This window comes from Bos mutus, chromosome 5, assembly GCF_027580195.1.
Source record: "Bos mutus isolate GX-2022 chromosome 5, NWIPB_WYAK_1.1, whole genome shotgun sequence".
NCBI classification, from domain to species: domain Eukaryota; kingdom Metazoa; phylum Chordata; class Mammalia; order Artiodactyla; family Bovidae; genus Bos; species Bos mutus.
The window spans coordinates 4401193-4419337 of NC_091621.1; the positions used below are offsets into that span (position 1 = coordinate 4401193).

General features: G+C 42.0%; 1 protein-coding gene across 1 annotated transcript in view; it reads right to left on the minus strand.

Annotated features, from left to right (window-relative positions):
• Nucleotides 1-18145, minus strand: part of RFX4 (regulatory factor X4) — a 153652-nt gene that overhangs the window by 127496 nt on the left and 8011 nt on the right. The window contains exon 2 of the mRNA XM_005893685.3: nucleotides 16405-16491. Coding sequence (XP_005893747.1) covers nucleotides 16405-16491 — 87 coding nt within the window. The remainder of the gene's footprint in view (nucleotides 1-16404; nucleotides 16492-18145) is intronic.

Below are 18145 nucleotides of genomic sequence, written 5' to 3' on the forward strand. Positions count from 1 at the left end.
CAGTCGTGTCTGACACTTTGCGACCCCATGCCTCTCATTAACCGACCCTAAAAATCCCTGCATCTTTGTTTGGTGAGATAATACAATTTTCTGTGTTAATAAAACCTCTTTTCATTGGTTATTCACTTCCCTGCCTCCAAAACCATCCGAACTGTACAACACTATTATTTCTACACATATCCACATTCATCTCTCTGACTTGAGTATCTTGCTTAAGAAGATCCCACTTAAGAGGGCAAGGATGCCTGATTTCAAACTAAATTACAAAGTTATAGTGATCAAAACAGTAGAACACTGGCATAAAAACAGACACAGATAAATGGAACAGAACAGAGGCTGAAATAAACTCACATGCACAGTCAATAATTTGTGACAAAGGAGCCAAGAACACACAATGGCAAAAGGACAATCTCTTCAATAAATGGTGTTGGGGAAACTGGATAGCAATATGCAAAAGAATTAAACTGGACCACTGTCTTACACCATATAAAAAAATTAACTCAAAATCAACCAAAGGCTTGAATGTAAAATCTAAAACTATAAATGTCCTAGAAGAAAACATAGGCAATAAGCATCTTGACATAGGACTTGGCAATGGTGTTTTTTGGATTTGATACCAAAGGAAAGGCAACAAAAGCAAAAATAGACAAGTGAGATTACATCAAACTAAAAATCTTCTGCACAGCAAAGAGAAGAAACAGCAACAACAAAATAGGCAGCCTACCGAATGCGAGAAAATATTTGCAAATCATATGTCTGACAAGGAGTTAATATTCAGAATATATAGAGAACTCAACAACCCCTAAACAATCTGATTCAAAAATGGGCAGAAGATCTGAATAGACGTTTTTTCCAAGAGATATATACGTGGTCAATAGGTACTTGAAAAGATGCTCAACATCATTAATCATCAGGGAAATGAAAATTAAAACCACAGTGAGAGATCACCTCACATTTTTTAGGATGACTGTTATCAAAAAGACAAGAAATAACAAGTGCTGGTGAGGATGTGGAGAAAAGAGAATCCTCATGCACTGTTGGTAGGACTGTAAATTGCTGCAGCCACTATCGAAAACGGTATGCAGGTTCATCAAAAAATTCAAAATATAACTACCACATGATCTAGCAATTCTGGGTATTTATTTGAAGAAAATGAAAACACTAGTAAGAAGAGATATCTGCATCCCACGTCTATTGCAGCACTATTTACAATAGCTAAGATATGGAAACAACCTAAGCGTCCACTCACAGATGAATGGATAAAGAAAATAGTTTACACATATATATATACATGAATATTATTCAGCCATAAAAAGAATGAGATCTTGCAATTTGCAACAATAATGATGGACCTTGAGGGCATTACACTAAGTGAAATAAGTCAGAGAAAAGACAAATATCATATGATTTCACTTATATGTGGAACAACAAAAAACTTATAAATAAAGAGAACAGATATAGACTGGTGGTTGCCATGGGTTGTGGTAGGGGATGGGGGAAATTGGTGAAAGGAGTCAAGAGGTATATACTTTCAGTTATAAAATAAATAAGTTGTGGGAATGTCACATACAGCATGGTGACTATAATTAACAGTACTCTCTGAACATTGCTAAGAGAGTAAATCCTAAAAGTTCTCATCACAAGAAAAATAAATTCTGTAACTATGTATGATGATGGATGTTAACTGGATTACTGGGGTCATCATTTTGTAATATATACAAGTATCGAATTATTATATTATACATCTGGAACTTTATATAGTGTTTTGTATGTCAATCACATCTCAATTTAAAAAAGAAGAAAGCAGAATGGTATCTTAGTCATCTTTGTGTTCCCTCCAGCCAGTGCCTCCCATTGGCACTTAATTAAATAGTTGAGTCTGCCTTCCACAAATGTCTTCAACAATCTTAAAAAAATAGCACAAAAAGGAACATAAACATATGAGTCTCATAAGAACGTAGGTAAATAGATGCAAAGAGCAATACTCAACCTCAACTGTTCACAAAGAAATAAAAAGAAAACAGTGAGGCACAACTTTATATCTCTGAAAACAACAAAAATTTTAAAAATAATAATCCCCAAAGCTAGGGTGCAAACGGTCAAATTGACAGTGTCACACTTCTCTGAAGGTAGTGGTAACTGGTACAATAGTTTGGTAAGTAATTTTGCAGTGATATTGACAGCTATCTAAAATATTCAGTCACTTGGCCCCACAACTCAACTCCTAAGAATTACACTAAGTAAATAATTGAAAGGAAGGCTGTGTTAAAAAACAACAGCAACTGCATTTTTTAAATAAGGAAAAATATATAAACATCCTAAGTATATCTCTGTCCAGCTTGTGCTGACTCGTGATTTACATTTTTGTTTCCCCTAGAATTGGCAGGATTTTTTTCTCTGAAAGTGAAAGTTACTCAGTTGTGTCTGATTCTTTACGGCCCCATGAACTATACAGTCCATGGAATTCTCCAGGCCAGCATACTGGAGTGGGTAGCCTTTCCCTTCTCCAGGGGATCTTCCCAACCCAGGGATTGAACCCAGGTCTCCCGCATTGCAGGCGGATTCTTTACCAGCTGAGCCACCAGGGAAGCCCAAGAACACTGGAGTGGGTAGCTTTTTTTCTCTGCTTTTTAAAATTTCAGCACATCAATCAACGTGGGTCACAAAAGATCTATATTCTAAAATCAACTCAAAACCTTACTGGCCATGATTGAGAAAAACGCCTCAACCTCTGGGCTTTATTTTTTATTCACTTGTAAACCTAGTCATTTTAAAGGGCTATTGAAGGGATCCTATTAATTAATTCAACAAAAATTCATTATATATCTAATGTATGCCAACTAGACACTGAGGATAAAGAAATTAAGCTCTTGTCCTAGAGTCTGGTTGGGGAAAGAGACAAACAAACAGTAGCGAGAGAAATCAGGTTCAATAAGAAGTGATAAATGCTGTGATGTGGGTAGGCAGAGAGCATATCACCAACCCAGATGGCATGAAAAAGCAGGGCCAATCAAGAGAGACTTCCTAGGAGAAACCACAAGTAAGCTGAACCCTGGACTGGGCCAGAGATGGGAACAGATGTCAAGGAAGGTGAGATAAAGTCAAGGGTAGGGTGGAGAAGGTGAGGGGATAAAACCATGGGGACTTGAAAAATCAGGCCACCTTCCGAGAAGCAAGGTGGCTGAGGTCCTGGTCAAGAGGTGAAGGGGTGCAAGGGGGCTGGACAAGTGCTATGACATCTGGTAATCCCCTTCAAGCTTTAAGACAATCTCTGGTCTCTAAACTCACGGTAATAATACTAATGCCTGTCTTGAAAGGTACTAGGGGAGACTGAGTGAAAGGAACCCAGGGACTTCCCTGGTGGTCCAGTGGTTCAGAGTCGCCTTGCAATGAGGAGGACGCTGGTTTGATCTGTGGTCTGGGAACTGAGATCCCATGTGCCTTGGGGCAGCTGAGCCCGTGCACAACTACTGAGTCCATGAGCCCATGTTCTGCCATAAGAGAAGCCACCACAATGAGAATCCACAACCAGAGAGTAGAACTCAGAGCTAAGAGCTGGAAAACGTCAGTGCAGGAGCTGCATGGCAAAGGCTGCCCTGGGCTGCTCTGGCTCTGAGGCCTTGGAGCGTCTCTGTTCAGCTGAAATCTACTGCAGGAAGCAGGCAAGGGAGGCTGCCTCTCTGCTCGGGAAAATTTACGGGGGGCAAACACAAGCGCACTGACAGGGACCCTGCACAGCAAACGCACAGCAGGGGACAGCACAGCTCCAAAGAGGAAGTGGCGTTTGAGCTGACCTTGAAGAGAGGATCAGAATTTAAAACACAGCTTTGTTTACTGTTTGCAAAAATAATACATGTTTGTTTGTTTTTTTTTTTATTTCGAAAATACGTGGAAAACGGAAATCTCTGGAAACCCAAGTGCCTCTCAATAGGACACACTATTGTCAACTCTTCATCCTATCTACTGCCAGTCTTTTTTCGGTGTTCTCTTTTACACCCAAGTGCACACACACAACACACCTAACTTAAGGTAAGTGAGGGTCACAGAGCACGTCCTTGTATGTGCTTGTACACTTGTACGCTGTCTCTCTCAGTCACCCTTACAGGGACAGGTCAGATTTTGAGACGGGGATGCTGAGGGAGGGGGTGCTCCGGGGGGTGGGGGGGAGGGCAAGCAGAATGCAGAAAGGCATGGGGGAGGGAAAGGCAAGTGGCCCATTGTCTGGAGCCAGAAAATTTCCCCATACCAGGATGATACCCTAGTGCTTCCTGTTCAGGGGATGCATGTAAGCTCAGTTGCACAGTCCTGTCTGACTCTTTGCAACCCCATGGATTGTAGCCCACCAGGCTTCTCTGTCCATGGAATTTTCCAGGCAAGAATACTGGAATGGGTTGCCATTTCCTATTCCAGAGGATCTTCCTGAAACATGGGTCAAACCCTCATCTCCTGTGTCTCGTGCTGTAGCAGGCGGACTCTTTACCACTGAGCCATCTAGGAAGCCCATTCAGGGGTTACCTATCTCTGTTGTATCAGGTTTTTTCCCCTGACTAAACTTTGTTAAGGCCCCATTTCCAATACCAACCACTGGTAAGAGAATTGGCTTTGAGGGCAGGCAGACCTGGGTTTGAGTTCCAACTTTGTCCTCAACTCTGTGAGAGCCTAAGCAGTCACTTGACTCATCCAAGTTGGAGGGCCCTCCCCTAAAACATGAAAATCATAACTGATGTCACAAAGATTGTTTGAGGATTAAATATCACAAACTATGATTAAAAAAAATACCAGAAACATTTAAAAAGAGGACTGTAAAAATACTGATAGCATTCACCAGCTAAGTACTTAAACCAGGCACTGTATACCACTTTTCATTTGCTATCTTATTTTGGTCCTCCAAACAGTGTTAAGAAGTTGTTTTATATTCTTTTATAAGTAAGGAAACCAAGCTTTGCATAAGGCTGAAACACTTTGGCCACCTGATGCGAAGAAATGAATCATTTGAAAAGATCCTGATGCTGGGAAAGATTGAAGGAGGGAGGAGAAAGGGACAACAGAGGATGAGATGGTTGGAAGGCATCACCGACTTGATGGACATGAGTTTGAGTAAACTCCGGGAGTTGGTGATGGACAGGGAGCCCTGGTGTGCTGCAGTCCATGGGGTCGCAAAGAGTCTGACATGACTGAGCCACTGAACTGACTGAAACACTTGTAGGAAGCCATGCACCCCATGAATGGAGACTGGACTTCCCTCAATGATGGACATGAGGTGGCTACTGAAAGCATTTAGACCAGAACTAGTCTACCTGGAGCCAACAGGGACCCTTGGCTCAGTCATCAAACAGAGGCCTCCAACCTCTGCAGGCACTTTCCCTCCAGACCCCTGGCGACTTCATTCCCAGCATCTTTTCCTCAAAGACTGTGTGCGTCACACTCAGGCATCACCCTCTTATCTGATGGCTCTCAATCCTAATTCCCCAGAAGTGCTGGAGAATGTACTCATTCATCAGATATTTATTGAGTATGTTCCAGCCCCATGCCAGGGGCAAAAGGGAGAGAAAAAACAGACATGGTCTCGGCTCTCTTGAGCTCAAACTGTCAGCCAATAAAATGTAAGTCTTGGACAAGAGCTGAGAAGGCAGACCCAAGAAGCTATGGCAGCACCAAGTAGGGGTATAAGCCCAGGCTTGGGATCCAAAGGAGCAGCAGGAGCCAGCTAGGCAAAGAGGACAGGTGAGCATGTTTTAGAAAAATGAACATAGCCGTGGTTGATAGAGACTTTTGGAATTAGCCTTGCCAAGTACCTCTTCATTTTAACAGGCAGAAATGCTTCAAACCAAATAAGATGCACCCTGTAAGGCAGAATTCCAAGCCGACAAGGTTCCTGGAGCCATTCATGGCCCACACTGGGCCATCCACCCTCCAGGCCCACATCGCTCGTCCTACCAAAGCCAGAGAGCAACATCGGCTTAAAATTCCTCCCACTGAGATGCTGCCCAGTGCCTGGTCTTCTCTCTGCCCCTCCATTCTGCTCCCACTTTGCAGTTTTAATTCCTAATATCCCCGTCCAGGGAATCCTGGTCCATTTCCCAGTGGTGAGCACCTCTACTCCCCTTCCTGGATCTATGCCCTAATATTAACTTGGCAGTCAAATTCCCAGGCTCAGATCCTGGCTCCGTCACTTGCTGGCTGTGTGACCTCAAACAAACTTTTGGTGCCTTAGTTTCCTTATTTGTAAAGTAGGGGTAATAACAATTCTAAGCACTAATTGTGAGAGTTAACTAAACCACTCCTGGCCCAAGGTGTGCACTAAGTGGTCCCTGGTACAGTTACAGTTGTCACTCCTCCAGAGAGGTTGTGCACCCGCCCTGCCCTGTCCTGCCCACAGGCCTGGGTTTGGCAAGTCCTGCAGCTGGGACAGTTATCCACTCTGTCCCCTGGGCTCCATAGCACCCTGGCTGGTCCCTAGTAAAGCTCTTGTCACGGGGTGCGATCACTACATGCTGATCAGTGCATCTGCCTTGGGGGTTTGTAAGCTCTGCGGGCACAGACCACAATCACCATGGTATCTCCAATACCTACACATGGAAGGTATTTGTGGAACAAATAAATGGCTAAGATAATACCACAATCAAAAGCTGAGTCTACCCATCTGATTGCAGCAAGCATATAAAGTAACAGTACTGCTTCCCTGGTGGCCCAAATAGTAAAGATTCTGTGTGCAATGTGGGAGACATGGGTTCGATCCTTGGGTCATGAAGATCCCCTGGAGAAATAGCTATGCAGTATTCTTTACTGGAGAATTCCATGGGCAGGGGAGCTGGCAGGCTACAGTCCATGGAGTCACAGAGTTGGACACAACTGAGAAAATAACACTTTCACTTTCATCATGGAATGTTCACTGGGGTCTTATAACATGCCAGGTACTGGGCAAAGCTCTTCACATTACTGCATTTAATTTTCATAGCTTCCTGAGACAGTGAATAATTTAATGAATGTGAAACATCAAATACTTGATACATTCTTAGTGCTTAGTCAATGTTAGGTTTAATTATGACTATTATCCCCTTTTACAGAGGAAGAAACTGAGGCTCAGAGAAGTGAAGTGCTTTACCTTAAGTCATACAGTTTAACAGTGGAGCCAGGAGAGGGACCCAGGCTAAAGGACACCCCAACCTCCCTGAACCCCAACACTTATGAGCCTCATTCTCCCTTCAAACCTGTAGAACTGAACTAAAGACTTTTAGGGAACATATTACCTACCTAATCATTTGTCTTCTGCCTCTATGCTGGCTGAATTCACAATATTTGGGAACTCTATTTTAGAATATTTCTTGCCTAGAGCTGGTGTGGCAGCGTTTAATATGGATGGAGAACGTTTCTAAATTAATTACTTCTTTTCAAATCCCAGGAAAGGTTCAAATTTATGTAAGCCTCAAGTTTCACTTCAAAGTTCTAATTCTATTTCCTTTCATTATACTAATCAGGCTGCACCTGGCCAGACCTCACCTGTTGGGAACAAATGGGGCTGCCAAACATTTCGTTCCCCCTTATCTACTTCCCTTCCAGCCCCTCCAAAGAGCACCAGCTGATGATCAGGGGGCCTGGACCAGGCCTTTGGCAATGGGCATCAGCCCCTGGCAGCAAACCCTTCTCCCCGTGGGAATGGGGCTAAGTCCCAAACAAGACTGTGATGTTGGCAGCACTGCTCAGAGGGGGCCCCACACCTGCTTTCTTTCACCTCCTCTGGGTAAATTCCTTCATAATCTTGGAGCAGGAAAGAGCCTTTCTAATGTTGATACAAAGCCCAAAGTCATACGAGGAAATTTTGAGAAATTTTACCACATGAGGAAAATCTAAAGTTTCTAAGTGGGGAAAAAAACCCACACCGTAAGTACTCTCTTGGGAAACTTGCAATCATACCACAGACAACAGTCTCACCTCCCTCCTCTTTTATTAGAAAGAGCTCCAATAAAACCAAAAGGAGGACTTCCCTGGTGGCTCAGTGTTGAAGAATCTGCCCTCCAATGCAGGAGACACAGGTTCGATCCCTGATGGGGGAAAATCCCACATAGCATGGAACAGCTAACCCTGTGGGCCACAATTCTCGAGCCTCTCCTGTAGAGCCTGGGAGCCGCAACTAATGAAGTCTGAAAGTTCTAGACCCTGTGCTCGGCAACAAGAGAAGCCACCACAGTGAGAAGCCTGAGCACTGCAACTAGAGAGCGGCCCCTGCTCACCACAGCTAAGCCCGTGCAGTAATGCAGACCCAGCACAGCCAAAATTAAATAAATAAATATTAAAAAAAAAAAAAAAGGAAAAGACCAAGATACATGAGTGGTGGAAAATGCAAATGTTCCTGAAATGTGAAAAGACAATCGATTTCAATGAAAATGAACAGTACACCAAAATGCCATTTCTCACTTATCAGATGGGCAAAAATCCAAACCACGGTCACAAAACTCTGGTGTGAAGCTGTGGGAAACAGATGACTCCTATCTTGCAGGGAGAATGCAAAATGATGACCTCCCCCAATATGAAAAGACATTTAACAGAATCACTGAAATCCTACATGTCCTTTATCCAGCAGTCCTACATCTGTGAACAGATACTGCCACTACCCCTGGACACATGGGAAATGACCAGACACAAGGTTATTCACTGCAACTTGGCTATAACAGCAAAAGTGTAGAAAACAGCCCAGTGCTCATCTAGTTAGCTAAATGACATCACAGTGGAATACTACACAGCTGTGAAAAAGAAGACTAAAAACAAGAAAAGAATGAGAATGCTCTCTCCATTCTTACAGTCTAGGATTTCTAAAAAAAGCTCGTCACAGCAAAGTGTATTTTGCTGTGTGCTATTTTTTGTGTGTAAGAAAGTGGCAATAAAAGAGAAAATGGCAAAAAAGAACATATATATGAATATTTGTTTGCATAAAGAAATCAAATGCTGGAAGAATATACAATAAACATTGGAAATGCTTGAAGAATGCATAATAAACAAATATGCTTCCCATTAGGAAGCTTAGAAGGGAAGATCAGGGAGGGACCTAAAGATCCTATTGGGGAGGGAATATCAGAAGGAAGAACCTCTTCAAATGGTTAAAATGGTCCTGGAGTGCCAAAAGCTGAAAGTAAATTATAGATATGGATTGTAATCTAGCATGGCTGTACAGTATTTTGCTTTGCTAAAAACAATTACTTAATAAGCACTCACCCCACTCCAGTACTCTTGCCTAGAAAATCCCATGGATGGAGGAGCCTGGTGGGCTGCAGTCCATGGGGTCACTAGAAGTCGGACACAACTGAGCGACTTCACTTTCACTTTTCACTTTCATGCTTTGGAGAGGGAAATTGCAACCCACTCCAGTGTTATTGCCTGGAGAATCCCAGGGACGGGGGAGCCTGGTGGGCTGCCGTCTATGGGGTCGCACAGAGTCGGACACGACTGAAGCGACTTAGCAGCAATAAGCACTCAGTAAGCACTTATGATGCCCCAGGCCTTCTATATTAAGTGAGGCCCAGTCCATCAGACATGCTCCTCTCCCCTCAGGGACTGACAGCTGTGGAGGGAGTAAATGGAGGTGCAGAAGGGCTTGGCAGTGGGCTTCATACACGAAGGAGGAACTACCTAATTCTCCACAAGGAGAGGACAGATAGACACTCAGGGGGCAGAAACGGCAATCTGTAGGGACACTTGCCTGGCAGCCCAGTGGTTAAGACTCCGAGCTTCCAATGCAAGTTTCGATCCCTGGTTGGGGAACTAAGATTCCACATGCCATGTGGCACGTTCAAGAAAATATTAAAAAAAAGAAAAAACAGGGCAGCCCATGATGGGTATGGAGGCCGAGGAAGGGCAAGAGTTGGAGGTTGTCTTAAATCATAACCTAAGCACTGGGCCTCCTACGCCTGCCTGCAGGGCTGCACCTAGGTTCCCAGCCGGGACTAACCCTGCAGGGTTCATCCCACATGGGCAATCCAGTCTTTGAAAGCCATCCTAGATGGACTCTCTGTGGCACGCCTCCCACCCCAGACCTCTGGCTCTAAGCCCCTGTCCTTGCTCTAGGAGCTGTCCCAGAGCCTTTCTGCTGTTGGCGGGGCTGGGGGCTTTTGCCTACAACTCCATGGGAATGTGGACCAGTTTAACCACATTTCTCTGGAACTCTCTCTTATGGAGTTAGAAAATACCAAACTGGATGATAACCAGACATGCCAAGTCGGGGGAGAGAAAAGTAAATTACACCTCTCTAGCCCTGGAATTCAATGGGATTTTAATGTTAATAATGAGTCGCAATAAGTGGTGACCCACTGTGACCCCAGTTCTATGCCACCGTGCTGTTGAATTCCAACTCTTCCTGTCCCTGTGCTTTAAATATCCCCCTTCACCCCCGGTCTGTCAGTAACGCCAGAATAATGAGCTGGTGAAGGGTTAGGAAGGGTAAGGAAAGCAGATGTTGCACGGGGCAGGTGGGAGGGAGCTGCCGAAGGGTCTGACAGTTGTTAGGAGTTGTCAAAGAGCGGAGGGAACAGGACTTAGTATGGACTGTCACTCATACACACTCACACACACACACACTCACACACGCACACTCTCACACACACACAGTCTGATAACTCTTGGAGATACAGGGAAAACTCTAGACATCTGCCCAGGATCTAAGATAGACTGAAGTCATTTGATTTAGCTGTTAAGGAAATGGTGACCTGAAGCCTAGAAGACGGGCCCATCAGGGTTACAGGACTGTGCAGTCATTTGTTCTGTTTCCCACAGAGGGAAACAGGAATCCCAAGGAATCCCACTGGGTTCCTGCTCTTAGGACCCATCCCATCACCCCAGTCTGTCCAGTTCCCTCCATCCCACTGATATCACCCTGGGCTTCAGCCTCGTCCCCTTACCTGGGCCAGGTGGGAGCCTCTGAAGTGTCTTCCTGGCTCCAATTCACCTGCAGAGAACCAAACTCACCTTCTGAAAACTGGGGTCTGACACGCCTCCACTCAGCCCCTGCAGTGGCACCGTAACTATGCAGCTCCAAACCCCTCGTCAGAATCCAAGTCCCTCACCAACTTGGTCCAAACTCTGCTCCCCAGTCCTGGTTCCCATGACCCTTCCATCTCTCTGCTCAAGACAGTGTGGAATACTCTTCAAGTTCAAAACCTGCCTTGTGGGTTTTTGCCTCCCAGTCCTTTACTTAAAGGAACCACATGGATCCTAGGAGACCCAACGCAAACGCCGCCTCCTTCAAGATGCCTTCCCTAGTCATTTTCCAACTGTGTGACTGATCCCAAACTTCAGCATGCATTCTAATCACCTGGGGGGTTGTTAAAATGCAGAGTGTGCCTCAGTCAGTCTGGAGCGGGCCTGAGACTCTGCATTTCTAACAAGCTTCCAGTGAGGTCATACTGGAATCCAGGAACATACCTGGTATGACAAGGTAGAACATGCTGCACAATTCAAGTGGAATTTATCACATACAACCTTGCCTTACTAATATGCGAACATGCACCTTAGCTTCCCTTCTGGAATGAAAATTCTTTGAGAGCAGGGGCCTACAGAAGAGACAGCTTTTTTTTTAAGAGGTAAGAAATGTTTTAAATATTTATTTATTTATTTGGCTGTACCAGATCTTAGTTGCAGCAGGCAGGATCTAGTTCCCAGACCAGGGATTGAACCTGGGGTAGAACATCACAGACAAACTGCTGTAAACTAAAGAAAAATATCTTTTTGTCTGAAACAAAAAGACACACTTCGTTCAAACGAGTAAAAGTCTGATGACTAACTTTTAGAAACCAGAGAACCATGCAATGAAAACTTTAAAGGGTTGAAAGGGAAACAAAAATCTTACCAAACTAGAATTCTATATTCAATAGCAAAAATATCTTTCAAAAATAAAGGTGAAGTAACAATGGTTTTCGTGATCTATACTACTCTGTATGGCCCTACCAAAAATAGTAAAGGAATTTCTTTGGGTTAAAGAAGTAATGATCCCTGAGCTTCCCTGGTGTCCAGTGGTTAAGACTCTGTGCTCTCAGTGCAGAGGTCATGGGTTTGATCCCTGGGCAGGGAACTAGGATCCTGCAAAGATTCCACATGCCGCACATTTCAGCCTAAATAAATAAATAAAGTTATGAAGGAAACGAAAAAAGTTATCCAAGATGGAAACATGGACTTGCTGACAAGGATGAAGAGCCCTGGAAAGGGTCAATATGTGAATAAACATCAATAAATATTGACTAATATGTAAGACAATGGTAAAAATGTCTTACAGGGCTTATAACATAGGTAGATGTAAAACACATTAAAGCAATGGCACAGATGATGGAAAAGTGTTAGATTAGGTCAGGCTGTGAGAGTGTTCATGCCCTGTATTTGAAGTGGGGGAAGGATTCATGTGAGGTAGACATGAAAGGAAGGGTGCAGAATGTAATCCCTGAGTGAAACACTCTACAAGAACATCTAGTTGGAGAGTTAGCAGAGAAAAACACTTTAAAATATTTACCTGTGTTAATCCCTCCCCCCAAAAAAAGGAACAAGGGAGGAATAAAGAAATAAAGTCAGATGGGAGGAATAAAAACTAGATAGCAAGTTTGCTGATTTAATCTCAACAATGTAAGTAACTATATTACATTTAAATGATCTGAATATTCCAGTTAAAGATAATCTGACTGGTTTTTTAAAACTATATAAAAAATCCTAATATTGAATTCAGAAAGGTTGAAAATAAAAAGACAAAGATATACCACAACAATCCCAATAAAAAAAAGAAAGCTGGTATAGTTATAGTAACATCAAATAAAATAGACATGAAGGCAATAAGTATTACTAGACATAAGGAGATGCTGCTGTTTAGTCACTAAGTCCCATGTGACTCTTTTTCAACCCCATGCACTGTAGCCCACCAGGCTCCTCTGTCCATGGGAGTCTCCAGGCAAGAATATTGGAGTGGATTGCCGTTTCCTTCTCCAGGGGATTTTTCTGACCAGGAATTGAACCCAAGTCTCCTGTGTCTCCTGCATTGGCAGGAGGATTCTTTACCATTGAGCCACGTGGGAGACCCAGTATAAGGAGGGACATCATTTCAACAAGAGGATTCAACAATCCTAACTTTCTAAGAAATGAATACTTTAAAATATGTAAAGCAGGAATTAACAAAACTGAAAAGATAGGTAATCACACTGTAATACCTCTCTCAGTACCTTGGAGACAACATCAAAATCTATAGGGATATGGAACATCTGAAAAACATGATTAACAACCTGATCTAATTGATACCTGTAGGATATTCATCCAAATGTGGCAGAATACTCATTCCTTACAAGCATACGTGAGCATCTGCCAAATCGAACACATGTTTGGACAAAAACCAAGTCTTACTAATTTTAAACATTGAAGTCATACAGAATATGTTCTGTGACCATGGTGGAATTATAACAGCAATCATACAAAGTTGCCTAGTAGAAAGGCAACTAGGAAATCCCCAAGTTTTTAGACATTAAGCAATAGATTTCTAAATAAATCATGGGTAAAAGAACAAATCACAATAGGAATTAAAAAATAAGTTTGACTGTATAATAATGCATGTATGACACCAGAAAAATTATGTGATGCAGTTAAGTAGTACTTGGAGGAATTTTTATACCTTTAAATGCCTACCTTAGAAAAAATTGAAAATCAATGATCTAAGTGTCTGTCTCACAATAGAAAAAGGCAAAAAATTGAACTCAAAGAAAGTGCAAAGGAGGGAAACCTAGAGGTAAGAGCAGAAGTACATGAAATTTTAAAAAGGTGTAAACTGAGAAAAGAAAAAGTGAAAAGTTACCAAAAATTAAAAACCTATACATAAGAGCTAAAACTATAAAACTTTCAGAAGAAAACAAAGTTATCAAAAATCAAAAACCTATACATAAGAGCTAAAACTATAAAACTTTCAGAAGAAAACAAAGGAAAACCTTCATGACATTGGATTTGGCAGTGATTTCTTGAATATGGACACCAAAGCACAGATAAAAGAAAAAATAGATGTCCAAGTGGAAGGGGACATGGGTAAACCTATGGCTGATTCATATTGATGTTTGATAGAAACCAATGCAACACTTAAAGCAATTATCCTTCAATTAAAAATAAACTTAAGACAAAGAAAAAATAGATAAATCAGACTACGTTAAAATTGAAAACTGTGCATCAAAGAGCACAATCAACAGAGTAAAATATTTGCAACACAAATATCTGATAGTGGGTTAATATACAAAATATGTAAAGAACTAGCAGTTGGGAAACTTAAATAGGCATTTCTACAAAGAATAAGACAAATAGTCAATAAGCACATGAAAGAAATGTTCAATATCACTCATCATTAGGGAAGTTCCTACAATTCAACAACCACAGAAATAAACTATCTGATTTTAAAAAAATGATCAAAAGGACTTCCTTGGTGATTCAGTGGTTAAGAATCCACCTGCCAACACAGGGCACACAGGTTTGATCCTTGGTTCAGGAAGATTCCATATGCCCCGGGGGAACTAAGTCCATGGGTCACAGCTACTGAAGCCCATGTGCACCCTGGAGTCCATATGCTCTTCAACAAGAGAAGCCACCCCAACGAGAAGCCTGTGCACCACAGCTAGAGAATAGCCCAGCTTGCCACAGCTAGAGAAAGCCTGCATGCAGCAACAAAGACCCAGCATAGCCAAAAATAAATAAATAAAATTTTCAAAGTTCACAAGCTTTATGTTTCAAAAATGGCTGAAAGACTTGAATAGGCAATTACTCCAAAGTATACATAATACAAATGGTCATTTAGTACATGAAAAGATGCTCAACATCACTAATCATTAGGAAACTATAAATCAAAACCACAATGAGATATTACCTTATACATTAGAATGACTATTACAAAAAAAAAAAAAAAAAAAAACAGAAAATAACAAGTATTAGCAAGAATGTTGAGAAATTGGAACTCTAGCACATTGCTGGTGAGAATGGGCAGCCACCATGGAAATACAGCAGTGCCTCAAAATAGTAAATATGGAATTACCATATGATCCAGCAATTTCGCTTCTGGTTATATATCCAAAAGGACTGAAGGCAGAATTCAATCGGTTATTTGTTCACCTGTGTGTATAGCAGCATTATTCACACTAGCCAAAAAATAGAAATAGCCCAAACGTCCATCAATGGACGACTGGATAAACAAAATGTGGTGTAGACACATACAGTGGAGTGTCATTCAGCCTTAAAAAGGAAGCAAATTGTGATACATGCTACAACATGGATGAATATTATGCAAAGTGAAATAAGTCAGTCACAAAAGGACAAATACTATGTGATTCCATCTATATGAGATTCTTACAGTTAGTCAAATTCATAAAGAATAGCAGAAAGTAGAGTAGTAATTGCTAGGGACCGGGGGAAAGGGGGATGGAGAGCTATTGTTTAATGGGTACAGAATTTTAGTTTGGGGAGATGAAAAAAGTTCTGGAGATGGATCATGGTGATAGTTGCACAACGAGGTGAAAGGCCACTGAATTATATACTTCACACGGTTAAAATGATAAATTTTACATCAGGCATATTCTACCACATTAAAATAAACGTTAAAAAAGAATGTTCAGAGATGCTTAAGCTGTCAAAAACTTGAAGCAAATTTAAATACCCGTCAACATGTAAATCGATACATACACTGTGATAGAAGCATACAGGGGAGTACTATGCAGCAATGAAAAAGAAAACCTACCGTGACATACAACAGTATGGCTAAATCTTCCCTGAAGAGTCCCTGAACCTATGAGAAAACTGAACTGAGGAGATGCACTTTACCAACTAAGAAAGACATTCTGTCGCTGTTGGAAGTGACTTTATAATAAGCTGCCCCCTTTTTATAGTGCTTTAGGGACAAATACAAGTCCCAAGTTGTCTTCTGCTCTTAATATAAGATACCCAGGAGCCCTAGCCTGACATAACGAACACAGCAATTTATATCTTTCCATCAATTCCAATTCTCTAGTTCAAGATGCAGGAAAAATCGTTACTTTCCAACACCAAAGACATTTGCGACTTTAAAACAACAGTCCCATGATACACTCCTTTAAATCCGTATCTATGGAGAATGGCCTTTCCCATTCAAAGTCCACATTTTCCCACTGGAGCATCACTGAGATGGAATCTTTAGGGACTCAGACAATGAGAATGTGTAAACAGCAAGTTTTTGCTATGGCCTCAGTTTCCACATCCATCTGAATGCATTGAACTCCCTCCTGGAGGATATTATAAGGAAGGCTTGGGTATTTCATAAATGGCTGGAAAGCCTCTTGTTTCAGGTAACATGACCTAGTCTAGCGTTCCAGATGCACCATTCCTCATCAGAACACAGCCTATAGCCAGGACATCATGGAAGATTGAGTTTTAAGCACTTACTTTCATCATTAGAAACATTCCCCAGAGATGTGTGGTTGGAATAACGCTTGTTTTCACTTTCGTTGAGACATCTTTCAATCCAGCTCTCTAAAAATGAAAAATAAAGAAAATCACACTGTTGGTGTTTGCAAAGAGACAGGAACATCATCAATGCACTAGGTTTAAACGCCCATCAACTTTCATCTGAGATCTGCCCAGACTGGAATTGGATTTAACATGAAGCCCAGTATGCACCATTGCTGATGAGATTTTGCTGAGTAGCTTGGAGGCAAAATGGTAATTCAAAGCTCCACTTGAGTATTTCTTGGCCAAATTCAACTAATTTTGGAGTATTAGTACCAACTGAGTGTCCACAGAGAATTATCTTTCTTCAAAAAGAAGATATTAATATATTCCTGAGAACTAGTTTGTAAAACAAAATTTAGTCAGCTGAATCACTGATGGTTTGGAGACTTGTGAACTAGCAGCAGAACCCTTAGTTCAAAAGAAAACAAAAAGAAAAGCAGATACAACCCTGAAGGTTCTGGTTGAAGCGGAGGGCAGGGAAACTTGCAGTTTCCTCCACCCCTACTCTGTCAGTGACCCCTGAAGGGGCTCTTCCAAGCCCAGACTGAGACTCCACAGGAGGAGGCTTCAGAAGGTCTGGAATAGTTACCTATTATTTTATTTATTTAAATTTACTTAGCTGACTCTGTGGGCCTCAGCTGTGGCACACAGCATCTTCAGTCTTCCTTGCAGCATGTGAACTCTTAGTTATGTCCTGTGGGATCTAGTTCCCTAACCAGGGATGGAACCCAGGTCCCCTGCACTGGGAGCACGGCATCTTAGCCTTGGACCACCAGGGAAGTCCCTCCATTAGTTTTAAAACCGAAAGACCATAGGAATTTTTTTTAAAAATCCAATTCCAAACAATACAAATGTACTTTCCATGAAGTAGCATAATGCTTTTTCTATGATCTAGAGAATCCACTATCGGTTCATTCATTCATTCAACAGCATCAGCTAAGTACATCAGTTCTGCTACAATGTTTGTTTTGAAACCACAAATGTGTTCAATGCAAGTGATACATTAGGGAACCATTTGTGCCTAGCACAAATTTTCTGTTTGCTTATGCTTGATTTCTTTCTTAGAAAACATTAAGTGAATGCAGAAACTGCACATAGCTGAACTGAGCCCTGTTCAGTTCAGTTCAGTTCAGTTCAGTCGCTCAGTCATGTCCGACTCTTTGCGGCCCCATGAATAGCAGCACGCCAGGCCTGCCTGTCCATCACCTGAGCCCTGTAGGAATATGCAAAAGGCACACGTGCTCACACCTCAAACACCTACCAGCTATTTGAGTTTACTGCATGGGTTGTGAGCCACAGATAGACCACGTTCCACCATTTCACAATAACACACAAGCTGTGGCCCTACCAAAGTCCACTTCCAAAAGTAAATTTCAAGTCTTTTTCAAGGTCAAGTGCCATACTTATTGTATTTATATGCCTCTTAACCATGTAACATGTGTAAAACTGTGCCATCCTTTTTATTAGGGTCCTATCTTTTTCCCCATGCGTCACTGACAAAGTTTTTAAGCGTTGTGCCCCTAGTTTATTATTCCAGTGAATGCTGTGCTTTTTGTTGTGCAGTTTTGTAGAATGGTGATAACTCGGGGGGATGCATATTAGTGTTAGAGCAGAACTGATTACACCCATGAATGTGTGCTTTTGAACAGTGCTGTCGCCTGCTGCCTTCTTTATA